Source organism: Bactrocera tryoni, chromosome 2, assembly GCF_016617805.1.
Source record: "Bactrocera tryoni isolate S06 chromosome 2, CSIRO_BtryS06_freeze2, whole genome shotgun sequence".
NCBI lineage: Eukaryota > Metazoa > Arthropoda > Insecta > Diptera > Tephritidae > Bactrocera > Bactrocera tryoni.
Window position 1 is genome coordinate 73,741,272 of NC_052500.1, and position 15,118 is coordinate 73,756,389.

General features: G+C 36.3%; 2 protein-coding genes across 2 annotated transcripts in view; both read right to left on the bottom strand.

The window, feature by feature from the left end:
* LOC120768007 (excitatory amino acid transporter 1) overlaps positions 1-2,441 on the bottom strand; it is a 38,937-nt gene extending 36,496 nt beyond the window's left edge. Inside the window, exon 1 of the mRNA XM_040094432.1 lies at positions 1,921-2,441. The gene's annotated coding sequence lies outside the window, so the exon portion shown is untranslated. The remainder of the gene's footprint in view (positions 1-1,920) is intronic.
* A 10,707-nt stretch (positions 2,442-13,148) lies between these two features.
* Positions 13,149-14,108, bottom strand: LOC120769527 (cyclin-dependent kinases regulatory subunit). Its single transcript, XM_040096566.1, has 2 exons — positions 13,783-14,108; positions 13,149-13,710 (listed from the first exon to the last, which is right to left on the bottom strand). The coding sequence occupies exons 1-2, from the start codon at positions 13,836-13,838 to the stop codon at positions 13,542-13,544; spliced, it is 225 nt and encodes a 74-aa protein (XP_039952500.1). The 5' UTR covers positions 13,839-14,108; the 3' UTR covers positions 13,149-13,541.
* Between the last annotated feature and the right edge of the window lie 1,010 nt (positions 14,109-15,118).

The following is a 15,118-nucleotide window of genomic DNA, read 5'->3' on the forward strand; positions in this document are numbered from 1 at the left end:
TGTGATTTTTTATTCTTGTTCCTCAAACTGAAATTGCCGCTCCATGGAATCTGTTTTCAGTCGATCGAAGCAATAAAACAAAATTCGCAGAAGGAGCAGAAGGCCATCCCAAAAAGTGCTCATGAAAAGTGTTTCGAGAGCTGGAAAAATCGTTGGCATAAGTGCAATACATCTGGTGGGTATTACTCTGAGGACGGCAGAATAAATATTGATGAATAATTAAATACTATTGTGATCAAATTGAAAGGTGAATTTTGTCCATTTTATCTCATTCAAAGTAATACCTTCCCGCCGCAATACACTTATGCCAACGAATTTTCCAGTCATCATACCACTTGGAAAAATCCTCCGTCACGATGGGCATCAGAGCTTTCTTCGATTCAGCTTTTATATCCTCAATTGAGTTAAAACGGTGTTACGCGAAGGTAAATCAGGCGAATACGGTGGTGCGACACGATATTAATTGAAAATGGGGTAATATTTTGACGTGAAATAGATGTCACCAACAGTACTATCAACTTACAAAAAAAAATTTATCGATTCGAAAAACACGCGAAGTGTAAATTAAAAATTCACCTTTCAATTTGATCACAATAGTATTTTGCTTTTTATTTACAAATTCCGTGTACTTTTTTGTCACAATGCGTATTTGAAAATGTTCACCGAAAATTTTAATTTCAACCGGCAGAAATTTGTATAGATTTTTGTAAGAAATTTTCAACTTATTATAATCGGCTTCCAAACCTTTTTCAAAAGTTGGTGAGGAAAATTGCTCAGAAACGGCTGTGTTGAACGACTTGAAATTCTCAAATGAACTTCTATGTTGTATTTGTCATAATAATGTAAGGTCAATAAAACTTTGAAATAATTTTGATTTTGAAATCATTTTGAAAAGTAAAACTTTTCTTAAAAAACGACTTTTTTTGAGGTAGCCGCCTTTTTTCCAAAATAAATTTTTTTTTTACAATTTCGTTTTATTGACAATTTTTGGGTTCTTTTTTGTCACAATGTGTATTTGAAAATGTTCACCGAAAATTTTAATTTCAGCCGGCAGAAATTTGTATAAATTTTTGTAAGAATTTTTTAACTTATTATAATCGGCTTCCAAACCTTTTTCAAAAGTTGGTGAGGAAAATTGCTCAGAAATTGCTGGATCGTTCGATTTAAAATTTTTCCAATGATCTTCTACGGTATATTTGTCAGATATTGAACAAAAAAATAAAATTTTTAAATAATTTCGATTTTGAAATCACTTTAAAAGTAAAACTTTTCTAAAATTTTTTTTTTTTTTGGAAAAGCCGCCATTTTGTCTAAAATAATTTTTTTACAATTTCATTTTATTTACAATTTCTGGATACTTTTTTGTCCAAATATATATTTGAAAATATTCTAAGAAAATTTTAATTTGAGCCGGCGGAACTTTTTATAACTTTTTGTAAGAGTTTTTTAACTTATTATAATCGGCATTTTGTCCAAAAAGAATTTGACTAGTCTTCTGATCATTAACTGCATTCATCTAATATTAAAATAATATGTATATATATTTTTTGTTTTTGTATTTGAATTAATTCAAAGCAGAAAAATCTTTCTCACCGCCGGTTACGTTTTTTTTGGAGGTTCTCCTGGAAATCGACTACAGGATCAAGAGAATCCAAAATTTTTCAAATTGATGCGACGTTTAGCAAAGTACATTAATTGCTGTAAATCTACTTTAATTTTTTATTCATTAAATATTATATTATAAAATATGTAAATCCTCTTCAAACCAATAAAAATCACGAAAAACTGCGTTTCTTCCATCTTGCAAGTGGATATAACCCCCTAAAAACTTTTGCTAGTTAACAGAAAAAATTTATAAATTTTCGAATGAATCACCGTTACATTTTCTTAATTAAGTAGTCAATATTCAAAAGCACATACCGTTAAATTGGCGCGTGTCTTTGTTGTTAAACAAATATTTCGGTTATAATTAATCGATTAATTGCGGTAATCGTTGTAGTTTAGCTCGAGACGCACGTTTCGAATTTTTAATTGCAGCAAAAAAGCTATAAAACCGAAAAGCACGTATGTTGCGCGCGACTTGAAAACCAAAAGTTTTTCCAAAAAGAAAATGTCAAAAAATTATAAATTTATTTAATATATTTTAATATAAATATGTATATATTTTTTGATTTATTTAATAATTTATTGTCAACGTAATCGGCCAGTACTTTTCTGCTAGAACGTAATTATTTATTTTAATTGCACATAGAGTACTTAAACTCATATATACACACACACATATGTATGCATGTGTATAATGTATGTATGTATATACATATATATAAATTCGTCAAAGCAGGAGCGTCACACCGATTTTCTATTAATTATTATATTTATAGCAACATCGCTTGCGTTGGGAGCGTTCAAGCGAAGCGTACAACTTATTTCTTACGCGTTTGCAAAGGTACTGAATTTGACAAAATTCAAATTCTACCAATAAAGCCCGCGAAAAAGTCGAGCAACAGCGAAATCTCTCCCATGCACATGCAGTTACACATGTAAGAGTATATAAAATGTACATATGTATGTGTGTGTGAACGACACTCAGCGACCACTCAGCCACGACTAACGCACTGACTGACTGATTGACTGCGGTACTGACTAGCTGACAACCTCACTGTCTCACCCACCGACTGTCTCACCAACTGCCCGACCGGCTAACTACCCACCAACTCATTAAGCCAACAGCGTTTGTGTGCTCGCGCTGCTCGGGCAGCCCTCTTGTGCCCTTAGCTGCTGCTATGTTTACATGCCGCACAGTCTGCCGGCGTACACACTTCATATGTATCCGCATGGGTAGCTATGTAGCTGTGTAGGTGTGCGCTTCCGCCCTCCCACCGGCGGCGCATATACGGCCAACCACTTGCTGATACTCGGCCAGCTATCGTGCAATTGAGTTCTCAATCATCGGAAGCATCAAAATTGTACTATTATAGTATGAGTACACTTGTAAAGTACATACGTACAAGTAGTATCACAACAACAATAAGTACAAAATAACAACAAACAAAATTACAAAGCCACAGCAAAATCATTCATCTACTATAACTAAAAGTTTTTGTGAAACAATGAGCTTCGTAGCGTTTTAGTTTGCTCACATCCCTCTGCTTTGTTGAATTTGGTTCTCGCAAGGTAGCTCTGTTTGCAGCGAAAGGTTTTCTCTGTGAGCTGTGAGCACTCTACTTACTAGCAGACTGAGGCTGAATACAAGTATATGTTTGGGGAACTTCGAAATATTCCAAATGGTTTCAAAGGTTGGCACCCTTCACTGCCACAACCGTCAGGTTATCTGTGGAAAGACTGGAGTCAATATGGGAAAATATACTTTTTTTCAACAATACCGCTGATCTTACCTTGTTAATTATGCTTGTAGTGTATGTTGTGTAGTTTTGTGACTTCACCCTAGCGACCACGTTAACCCATGTAATCCATTGTTTTTTGGACTAAAGCCACGTCGTTGCCACCCTTCGCTAAGTTGAGAACAAGCTCGGCATAGGCGATCTTACTTTTGTGGAGGTTCACTTGGAGTACCCTCAGTTCTTGGTTTTGGACTATCAGTCAGCTGACTGGGTTATTTCTCCACCTACACCTCCTGTAGGACAAATGAAGTTGCCATGATCTCTTCTATGCCGAGATCCTTTTTCACTTCAGTCATCTCTTACGTGTTTTTGAAGCCGTCCGCGAAGGAATTTGCTTCCTACGTCCTCGCGTACAGAATATCCTCTGCCGCTTTATTGATCTGGAGGATATAGCTTTGTTCTCGATCTTCGTTAACCGATCGCTTAACACCCTCCAGTCGCTAATCAGCACGTCCGGACATGTTCCAGATCCACCACGCAAGATATGGTTACCTTCGCTTTGGGCACCGATGGAATACTGCTGTGGTCCACCACCTCCAGTTTCGCTTCTTTGGAAGCGTTCTAACCGCTTTCCTAACCCATGTTAGCGTCGGCTCGTTGCTATGTTTCAGGATTTTGACTCTTTTTGATCATAAGGCAAATGTCGTCGTCTTAGCTGAGACCTTAACTTTTTCCATTCCCCAAGTTATTTCTAGTCTATTTCACTTAAATGTTCCTAAGAAGAGAAATTGATGGGCAAAAAAACTATTACTAACTAATGTCTAATGGAGGGTGCTGCTAGGTTTAAATCCCTCATTGTTTTTGAGGATTTTTTAAGGGGTATATGGGTTTCCTCGGTCATTGCGACGCCATTTCCGGTGACCCCTTAGATAAATGATGCACTCGCGTTTGCAGATAACTTTTTACATGATCATCTAAAGTGGAAAGATAAGTGTTTTAGTTAAAACCTGAACTTAGAATTTGGACGAAGGAAAAAAACGTAATAATTGGATTTTTGGCAGAAATTTTTATAAAAAAATTAAAATTTCATTGAAAACTTCGCAACATTTTTTTTCAAATAGTTGTAATCGAGAAAAATCCTTCGTCCAAGTCTTTAATAATTGTATCTCAAAGACCTATATAAAATTTTAAGAAGATCGGTTAAGTAGTTCTCGAGAAATCACAGTTTCGAGAAAAACGCGTAAAAGTTCTCAAGGCTGCATCTCCGAAACTATTACTCTGATCAACTTGAGAATTTAGGACAATATTCTAGAGGTGTTGTAAAATTTATTGAGATAATAAAAAAATAAATTCGAAACCCGTAAACCCACGTAACCCCATAAGTGAAATTGTCGAACATTTTCTATAGAGAAAATTTGGATTGAATTTTTTTAATTCAGAATTTTACTCACCTAGGATTCGAATTGGAAAAGCAACTCTTTCTAAAATTTAGAATTGAACTCGTCTGTGATTCGAATCCATAATTTTTTTTAGAGAACAACTCATTTTTCCCATAAATTTATTATGAAATTATATTTTTTTATAGCTTTCTTATATTATCATTTTTGAAAGCAAAAGCATTACTGCGCTGTCCCTCAAGTCTCCTTTACCAAATATAGGGTGTACATGTAAAAATCGTTAGCAAATATTTCTTAAGATTTGCATTTATATATAGACATCTTTTGTTTGTATGTGTGCTTATGTGTAGCACTCTTCTCGCGAGCATCACTAATACTCTCGTCTGGCAGTTCATTAACAAAACGTTTTACGATTGTGTTGGATTACCACGCCATTGATCTTTTCAAAGTTAATCAATTGAAGCGGAGATTTGTGTAAACATATGTAAGCATGTCTCTTTTCCGATGTAGTATATTAATTAGTGAATGAAAAAGCTACTCCCTGTGACCTTGTACTCATGTGAAGTTGGCTCGTTCTTGTTCGGCACAGTGTTTCATTCATGAAATTTACGAAAGCAAAGTATACATTGCGCGTCATTAGGTTAGCACATGTTAGCAGCGAATACAGCCTAATATAACTGTTTATGATTTTTTTGTTATTAATTGGCAGCTAATTTATTGTTTATTTGGACATAGCGTCATCCTGAACCAGCTTAACCAGACTATATATATATACAGAGTTACAGTTCTTATTGAACCACTGGTCCTTTGGAGAGCCTGAGAGCTAAAAACATATTTACCATATAACAATATTTTCCATGGCTTCAAGCTAGAAGGGAATACGGACTTTCTCTATAAACGTCCAGCTCTATAACGAACCCGATACAAAATACTAGAAATGGGCCTACCATTTAACAATATTTGCCGCAGCTTCAATCTAGAAGAGAATAAGGGAACGGTTTTCCACTTTCTCTGTAAACGTACAGCTCTATCAAGAAACCAATATAAAATACTAGGAACCCAAAGGAACCAAACCTTGAATGGTTGTCCACGAAAAACACAACGGACGTAAGTAGTCTCATCGAGAGTGCCATATGGTTTGATCGTAACGAAGGAACGAGATAGCAAAAGTATGTATAAGGACCTCCGGTAGTGCATCAAAATGGCGCATTCAGCGGTAACCCCTTATGGGTAGCACTCCTACCTATCAATTATTATTATCATAATCTTCGGAGGAAGAAACGCCCGTTGGAACGAATACATAGGCGTCAGAGCACTGTGACGGTGTACGTAGATATCTTTTAATATGGTTTTTGAGAACGGCAATTTTTGAATGCTAAAACGTGCAGCTGGTACGACGAGAAGTGCCGTGTCGCCAGCGGAGAGAAAACAGGCTGCCTACCTCGCAACGTGACGATCGACCACAACACGTGCGGGATGGGATAGATACCGAGAGTTGAAGAGGGAAGCATCTGCAGACAGAAAAAGAAAGAAATGTGTGAGTACGAAGAGCTTGATAACCTGCTGACAGGGGTAATGCTCGAAAATTCTACGAAAAAAAGCGGCGGCTTACAGAAGGTTTCAAAACCGGAGCATACTCTTGTAGAACCCTCAAAGGTGATCTAGTCACCGATGCCCAGAGCATACTTAAATTATGGAGGGAACACTTCTCCAGCCTGCTGAATGGCAGTGAACGCACAACGCCAGGAGAAGGCGAACCCGATTCCCCAATCGATGACGATGGAGCAGACGTTCCATTGCCCGACCATAAAGAAGATCGAATAGCAATTGCCCGCCTGAAGAACAACAAAGCGGCAGGGGCCGACGGATTGCCGGCCGAGCTATTCAAACACGGCGGCGAAGAACTGATAAGGAGCATGCATCAGCTTCTATGTAAAATATGGTCGGACGAAAGCATGCCCAACGATTGTAATTTAAGTGTGCTATGCCCAATCCATAAAAAAGGAGACCCCACAATCTGCGCCAACTACCGTGGAATGAACCTCCTCAACATCGCATATAAGATTCTAGCGAGCTAATCATGTGAAAGATTAAAGCCCATCGTCAACAATCTGATCCGACCTTATCAGTGTGGCTTCAGACCTGGAAAATCAACAACTGCCCAGATATTCATTATGCGCCAAATCTTGGAAAAGACCCGTGAAAGAAGAATCGACACACACCACCTCTTCGTCGATTTCAAAGCTGCTTTCGACAGCACGAAAAGGAGCTGCCTTTATGCCGTGATGTCTGAATTTGGTATCCCCGCAAAACTAATACGGCTGTGTAAACTGACGTTGAGTAACACCAAAAGCTCCGTCAGGATCGGGAAGGACCTCTCCGAGCCGTTCGGTACCAAAGGAGGTTTCAGACAAGGCGACTCCCTATCGTGTGACTTCTTCAACCTGCTTCTGGAGAAATAATTCGAGCTGCAGAACTAAATAGAGAAGGTACCATCCTCTATAAGAGTGTACAGCTGCTGGCGTATGCCTATGATATTGATATCATCGGCCTCAACACCCGCGCCATTAGTTCTGCTTTTTTTTTCTGACAATTTGTGGGCACCATGCCAATAGAAATGTTCGTCTTCTGAAGCAAACCCCAAGCACCCAATTCTCGACTTCTGCGTAGGAATCGAAGTGCTGCTCAGCCATGAGCCATGCGTATCCCATCAATGAGAACAAATGGCAATCGGAAGGGGCCAACTCTGGTAAATACATCGGGTGGGATGGCATCTCACAGCCAAGAACATTGATTGTATCCTGAATAAATTTTGCTTTGTCGTGTAACAAAAATACTTTGCCATGCCTTCGAGCTCATTCTGCTCGTTTTTCGTTCAATGCATGGTTGAAATTGATCACTTGTTTTCTGTAGCGATTAGTATTAACAGTTTCATCAGGTTTTAGAAGCTCATGATATAGCACACCGTTCTAATGCCTTCTTACTGAATCGATCTGTTTTTGCAGTCGCTGTTGATGGTAGTTCCGGATTAACCTCGACTTTAATCCCTTAAAGTAAACACATATTTCGTCACCACTGACAAATCGAAACGAAACTGATTTTTTCATGTCTTCAAAGTAAAATTAGACAAGTGTTTTTACCGGTTTTTTATTTGTCTTTCATTCAATTCATTTTGCACACTTTTGGATCTTTCCCACAGCTTTCAAACGATCTAAAATTGTTTGCTGTGCAACATTTGGCTGTAATTAGCCTTTGACTCAAAGATCATCTTCATATTGCTTGCAGTTCGGCGACTTCAAACTTTTTTCATCCAGAAAAAAGAACGGTTTAGTGTGATTTGTGAGCCGGTGGTGTCGACTATTTGATGCCTGAAAAGGAGCTCCTGATCTCGGAGTTATTTGGTCTCAACAAGACGGCGACACTTCCCACACATTGCATCAATCAATGGATTTATTGATAGAACACTTTGGCGAGCAAATAATTTCACATTTTAGGACGGTCGATTGGCCACCAAGATCGTGAGATATCACACCGCCAGACTTTTTCCGATAGGAATAAGTACAGTCTAAAGTCTATGTGGACAATTCCGCTTCGCTTCAGGCCTTAGAGCAACACACCAGGCGTGTAGTTCGCCAGTTACCAGTCGAAATGCTCGTACGAGTAATCGAAAATTGGGCTCAACGGATGGACCATCTGTGACATAGCCGCGGCCAACATTTGAAGAAGATAATCTTCAAAAACTAAATGCCATAGAATGTTCCTTCGAATGATAATAAACATTCTCCATTAAATTTGAAGTATCTGTGTTTTTTCTTTAAAAGAAAGGGAGCCTCGAAATGGATCACCCATTAAAATACAAACATTAATCATAACCTCGAAAAAGCTTGAGAAAAAAATGTAAGTTGACGTATTCATCCTATCAATACAATTACATAATACATACATACATACATTTACCTACCTATGAGTTTAACTATTTTGTTTTTGTGCAGCTGATTTCAAAAGCTTAACATAACTTCATTTGAAATTCAAGGTTACTTCAATTTCTGGAAGTGCTCACTCTATTGTTAAAGCTCTTTTCACTTATGAAATTGTCGCATTAAATGTGGTTTAAGAATTATTTGATCACCTAAGCAAGAAAAACATGTTATTTAAATTGCTTGGTGTGCGTGAACTGCAGCAGGCATCTTCAACTGAGTACCAATACATGCACAGATGTATTCAAATATAAATGCACAGATGTATTGGTGTGAATATGAGACGAGTCGACCCCATATTTTGCAAATTAATGAATAAACATAAAAGGGAAATGTTTTTTGTCATTTATTATAAGAATAAATTCCTACATACCCCTAACGAAATCTTTGGTGGTCGAAAAAATCTTTTCGTATTTCTAATCCAATTATTATTTTTATATTTATAATGAACTTAATTATATTTTGACACTTTTTGCCATTTTTCGGCTAGAAACATTATTCCAACAGTGTAAAACTTTACTGGTTTCTCGGCGAAGAACTGCGAAAAGTAATTTTCAGAGGCTTCTCTTGATGCCAACTTTACTTCATTCAGAGAGCTCTGCATTGACCAAGACAAACGGTAGACCGATGGTGTACGTTCAGCGCTATATGGTGGATGCATCAAAACTTCCCAGCCAAGCTCTCCCAGTTTTTGCCGAGTCATCAAAAATGTGTGTAGTCTAGCTTTGTCCTGATGGAAAACGAAGCCCTTTCTGTTGATCAGTTCTGGCCATTTTTTCGATTGCTTGCTTGAATCGCATGAGTTGTTAACAATAAAATGTAGAATCAATCGTTGGACCAGGCTGGAACAGCTCATAGTGGATGATTCCTTTCCAATCCCACCAAACACTCAGCATAACCTTTTGAGGCGTCAATCCTGGCTTTGCGGCCATTTGTTGCGTTTCACCATGCTTGGACCAAGATCTTTTTCGCAGATTATTGTCGTTTTTGATCCAATTTCGTCTTTCGTTGCCATTCGGTTCAGAAACAGTACGATTTCATTTCGTTTCAGCAAAGAATCGCAGAATCCATTAAATTTTTCACAGTCAATGCATGTGGTACCCAAGTATTGAGCTCCTTTTTGTAGCCAGCCTTATTTAAATGGTTCAAAATCGTTGGATGTTGAATGTTAAGTTCCTTAGCGATGACGCAGGGAAAAGCATCTATACGAATGAGTCCAAACTACATAATCGAATTAAGATGGGCTCCTTTCAGCAAATTAGACACCAAAATTCCCTTCTGTCCACCAAACCATCGCAGTGTCTTCCTAGCGAAGATCAGAGCAATTAAAGAAAACCTTCTTGCTCTGACAAAAAGTGTGCTCTCAACAAGGAATATTTTCATATACATATGTACATATACAGATAGTCAGGCGGCCTTGAGATCGCTAAAGTCCCTTAGAGTTTCGTCAAAGTCAGTAAAAGAATGCATTGATCTCTTAGTGGATGTAATATCCTATTTCACAATAACATTGCAATGTGTACCAGGAAATAGTGATATTTCTGGGAACTGTGAAGCTGATGAATTAGCCATAACAGGCATTACGCTGCAATTAGACTCCGGAAAAGACGTAATTTATGGTATGTATGTGTCTCTGCTACTTGCAGATATTCAATTGACAAGCATGAAATAATTACAGATGCGTCTCGATGGTATCAATCCCTGTCAAGAAGAGGCTGTAGAAACATGATGGGAATACTAACAGGTCACTGTCTGGTTGCGACACACGCCAACAGAATGGAGCTGACAGATCGACAAGACGGCAAGAAATGTCTACAGCAAGGCACTAGAGAAAAAATGGATCTCTTGTGCATTTGTCCCGCATTGGCAAGACTACGCGGTAAGCATCTGGGGTTCCGAAGTATGAAGGAAGTATCGATAGTGAGGCCACGGAGTCTGTTAAAATGCGCGTCATCCACAGGCATCCTAAAGAATGGGTACTCCTCATTAATAAACCCTTGCGCAGCTTCGTTCTGGATATTGCGGCAGGCTAAACTCCTACTTGTCCAGAATAAACCCCGACATAACCAACATATGTCCTGCATGCAATGAGTCTCCGCATGACACTGCTCATCCACCACTCATCCAACAAACTTTTCCCTTTGGTCCGACCCCGTCGAAACAGAACGTTTCCTGGGTCTCCCGCTAAATGACGTCGACGACAACCTAGATAATCCTTATCAACCTAACGGGGATTAGATATCCGTTAGAACAACAACAACTACTCCTTATGGACCTAAACTCCTTTTGGGATCGCAAAGGACCAAAACTGCACTATGCGTGGCTCATTGGCCTACCAGATTAACCTAACCTAACTTACAGATGGCTGCTAACCAGACACTGAGTAAGCGGCCCTTGACATTTCAATAAATTTTTTTTTGTAATCCCGAAAATTTGAAATACAAATATTTTTCAAATTCGAATCCCAAATAACGGATAGAAAAAAAATAATAATCTCAAATACCGAATAAAAAAATAAGTTAGTACAAAATTTTGTAATGAAAAATTTACAAAAAAAATGTTTTTTTAATTTTCATATTTTCGCGCTTACGTACTGCATATTCTACCATATTGACTTATAGCTCGGACGGATATATCATATTCATTGCCTCTGCAGCAGTGATCGACAAACTTACGCAACCAAATGGCATCATTCGAATAATTTTATCAATTTTTAATTTCAATTTTGCAGTTAAAAATTAAATTTTCAAACTTCACGCTTCAAATATACAATTTTTAAATTTAATTACTTTTTTTTAATATTAAAAATTAAATTTTCTATTCCTAAACTACGGTAACAAAAAATCAAATTTAAAAATTGGAGTTCAGAATTGAAAATCCAAAATTGTTTAATTATAAAATTTTCAATTCTGCTTTCTTTCAATAAAAAATAGAAAAATGTGTATGGTATACACTGTAATACCTCCCTACATTAAAACTTTGTCCGCTTGGTCACTGTAGGGCTGCGATTTGAAGAATTTGGGAATCGAAATGCGAATAAATTTGTCACTTGTGCAGCGCGGAGAGGTGGTAATTGGTAATGTATGGCATAAAAAAATTAAGATGGACAGATCCGGTTTATATATACATACACACTTCCAAATGTACATATGTATGCACACATACATACATATACATATAAAATAAGCTTTTGCTGCAGTACACCGGTATATGTACATACACACATACATACATATGTATGTAATTATATATGGTATATAGGGGATGTGAACAGCGACATATTTGTTGTAGCAAAAGCCATATACATATGTAATATATTAATTTTGTAAAAAATATACAATTTTTCATATTGTATTATGTACTTACATATACAGCAATAACAGCGCAACGGGTTGCAACCAACTAATTCTCTGTGTGTATGTGTGTCACCCTTAGATGATCAAATATAGCGCACACCCGCTGGTGGGAACATGTAAAGAACCGGAATAATGACTAGCATGTATTTTATTATTATTTTGCACGTATTTCTCATTTTTTAAAGCTAATTTAATGTTATTTTTTTTTTACTTAATAACTACAACTTTCAAATTGTAAAAAAAAAATCGGTTTAAGACATACCAGAGCTGCGCCTTGGTTAAATACAACAGGTTTAAAAGACAAAAGTTCAAAATCACATAAATATTAACGAAAACGCTTATTCGCCTAAATGTATGTAACATAACCTCAATGTATTATAAACTAAAAAACAGGATAATACTTTAAATACGGTTACAACAACGCTTTAATACGCTTGACAAATCAAAAGCTTTACATACAAGAACTTGAATTTGGTTGGTTGTTGATGTTGTTGTAGCGGCAAAATACTGCCAAGTTAGAAGTCCTTGGTCGGTTAAAGATCCGAGTTCGTTCCGGTTACGTAGACCGTACTGTCGTGGGAACGGCTGGTGGGTTGGTCACTTTATAAAGCAGCTATATGTTCACTATAGTGATCGCATATATTCGTCACACGCACTAACTCGCTAAATGCAAACATTAAAAGTCAATTTTAAATTTTAAGAAACAAACGCCGATTATATGTATTTATTGTATTATTATTGAAATCACAAACATTATTTTATAGTGTATTTCTTCTTATTTTGTATATCAATAAATGTGGCATGCATTTGATTGTAAAAATTATAAACCTACTATTTCATAAAGTCTTATAACTAAAAGACACTAGCCAATAAAGTTTTCGAATTGTAAACATGCTGAGAGAACCTATTCACTAAATTCAGAAAAAATAGGAATTTTTTAATTAAATACATACATACATTTAATGAATGTGTAGATGAAAATATAATGCTAAATTAAGCGCGAAAAAATGGATTAGACTCAACTGAACATAATCCGAATGTGAACTTAAATAGTAGTAATACGAGTATGTTCAAAAATTCAAAATATTTGCAGACCGTGATGGCTTTCAAAATACAATATATGGCAATCATGATCAGGTTACAAATATCTATGCTATTGAACAGGCAACAGGCAGGCCGGCACACGCCTTTTTATTTTATATTTACAATTTATTAGCCATTTTGTACAACGGAGTTTTCAATACGAATACACAAAGGCGAGTTACTGTTTATTTTAACTATTCTTATGCGCATAGTTGGTTTTTCTTTGAAACAGCGAACGTAATTATTAAGAGTATTTACTTTTTTGGATTATTTTTTAATTAAATTATGGCAGTGCAGCACGCCCGAGATCTTAACAATAGCAAAACGTGGTGGGTTACTGGTCCTGTTGATTTGTTATAATTAGTATTGTAATGTAATGTATAATTATTACTGTTGTATTGGTCGGCGAAATAGTAAAATATGTGGTTCTGGTTTATGTATCATGTAATGTATCCAACCGCGAGATTGTTGCACACCAATAGACCGCCATTCGTTCTCCGTCATCAAATGCGTTTTAGGCACCAATTTCGAAAGTTCCTTTGGTAGCACAACATGCCTTTAAAATCAAAAACAAACACATGTTTATTAAACAATCAACAACGAATTTGCAATAAAAAAAACTATTTACCTATATTCGAATTTTTCATCGTAGTATTTATCTGAATAGTAAATGTCCTTACTCATGGTGCTTGACTTATGCGAATTTTCTAGATACCAACAAATGACAGAAGTTCCTTCACGTTTTTTGCACCTGGTGCAGTTGTTCGGCAACCTGTAGATCCTTTTTCAAATTGTTTCGACGTTGCTTTTAAGGCTGATAATTTGCTTTACACAAAAACTGACGCTTGTATACGTTTGTTAACTTTTTGTACTTTTATCAGTTGATTTGAACTTCTAAATTGTTATGTTTTAGCAATTTTCGCGAAATATACACATATATATGTATGCTTCTTCCTCTCGCTATAAAATTAATTAAAATCCGCAAGGCGCTAAACTGGCGTCGATCGTTTTATTTTCCGTTTGAATTTGTTGTTTCATTTATATAAGGTAAAAAAGCATGCGTACATGCGAGATAGCCATGTACCAGTGATACAAAACATTAGCGACATCTTCAGGCGTATTTACATAAACACAATGGTAGCGTTCATCAAAATGGACAATAACAGAGTTGCAACGGGCAGATACATGAAAACAAAAAACTTACAAATCTTTTAGGTTTTTAATTAATAGAGGGATTCTGTAACCAGTCTCTATTTGCGACATTTTGAGGTAAAGTCTCAATTTGTGACTCGTTATTATTCACTAAACAGTCTCTAGCGTCAGTCTCAAAATATTGCCTCAAATTTGAGATCTGGTAGTTAGCAGGTGGCAAAACCAAAAAGAACTCTTGTCTGCCATTTTGAATATACTGAATAAAGATCATCATAGATATTAATCGATTGTCGTTTTTTTATATTTTGTAAGCAACTCAAACACGAAAAAATTAAAAATAAATCAATTTTACATAGATTTCGTAAATATTATGAATCAAAGTCAACATATATTTTTATTTTTATTGATAATTATGTTTTTTGGATATGTTAAAGAATATTTAATATTTTTTATCGACATGTTTATTTTCTTTCAAATGTAAAAACATCTCTGAATAATGAAACGTAATAGATTTTGTGACTGTCACTTAGTGTGTTATTACACGCAGCAACTTTTGTTGCGGCAATTCTTGTTTTATTTGCGAGGGGGCGACGAGGAGGGGAGAATCGCGCCGAGTTTCCAGTGTTCAGCAACACGCTTTGTGTTCTTATTTGTATCAGTTCGCTCGACGTTTTTCGGCATTCGTGTTCTTTCTTTCGTAGTACATAGTTGCATTTGCGTATATTTTTTTGAAATTAATAATTGGAATATATTTAAAAAATTTAATTTCATCTTTTGTTAAGTAATTTGCAAATATATATATATAAATGGAG

Bases quoted from the DNA above. Each gene is read 5' to 3' on its own strand.
- LOC120769527 (XM_040096566.1), bottom strand. From the start codon at position 13,838: ATGAGTAAGGACATTTACTATTCAGATAAATACTACGATGAAAAATTC. The intron at 13,711-13,782 runs GTAAATAGTTTT...TTGATTTTAAAG, and splicing joins GATGAAAAATTCGAATATAG to GCATGTTGTGCTACCAAAGG.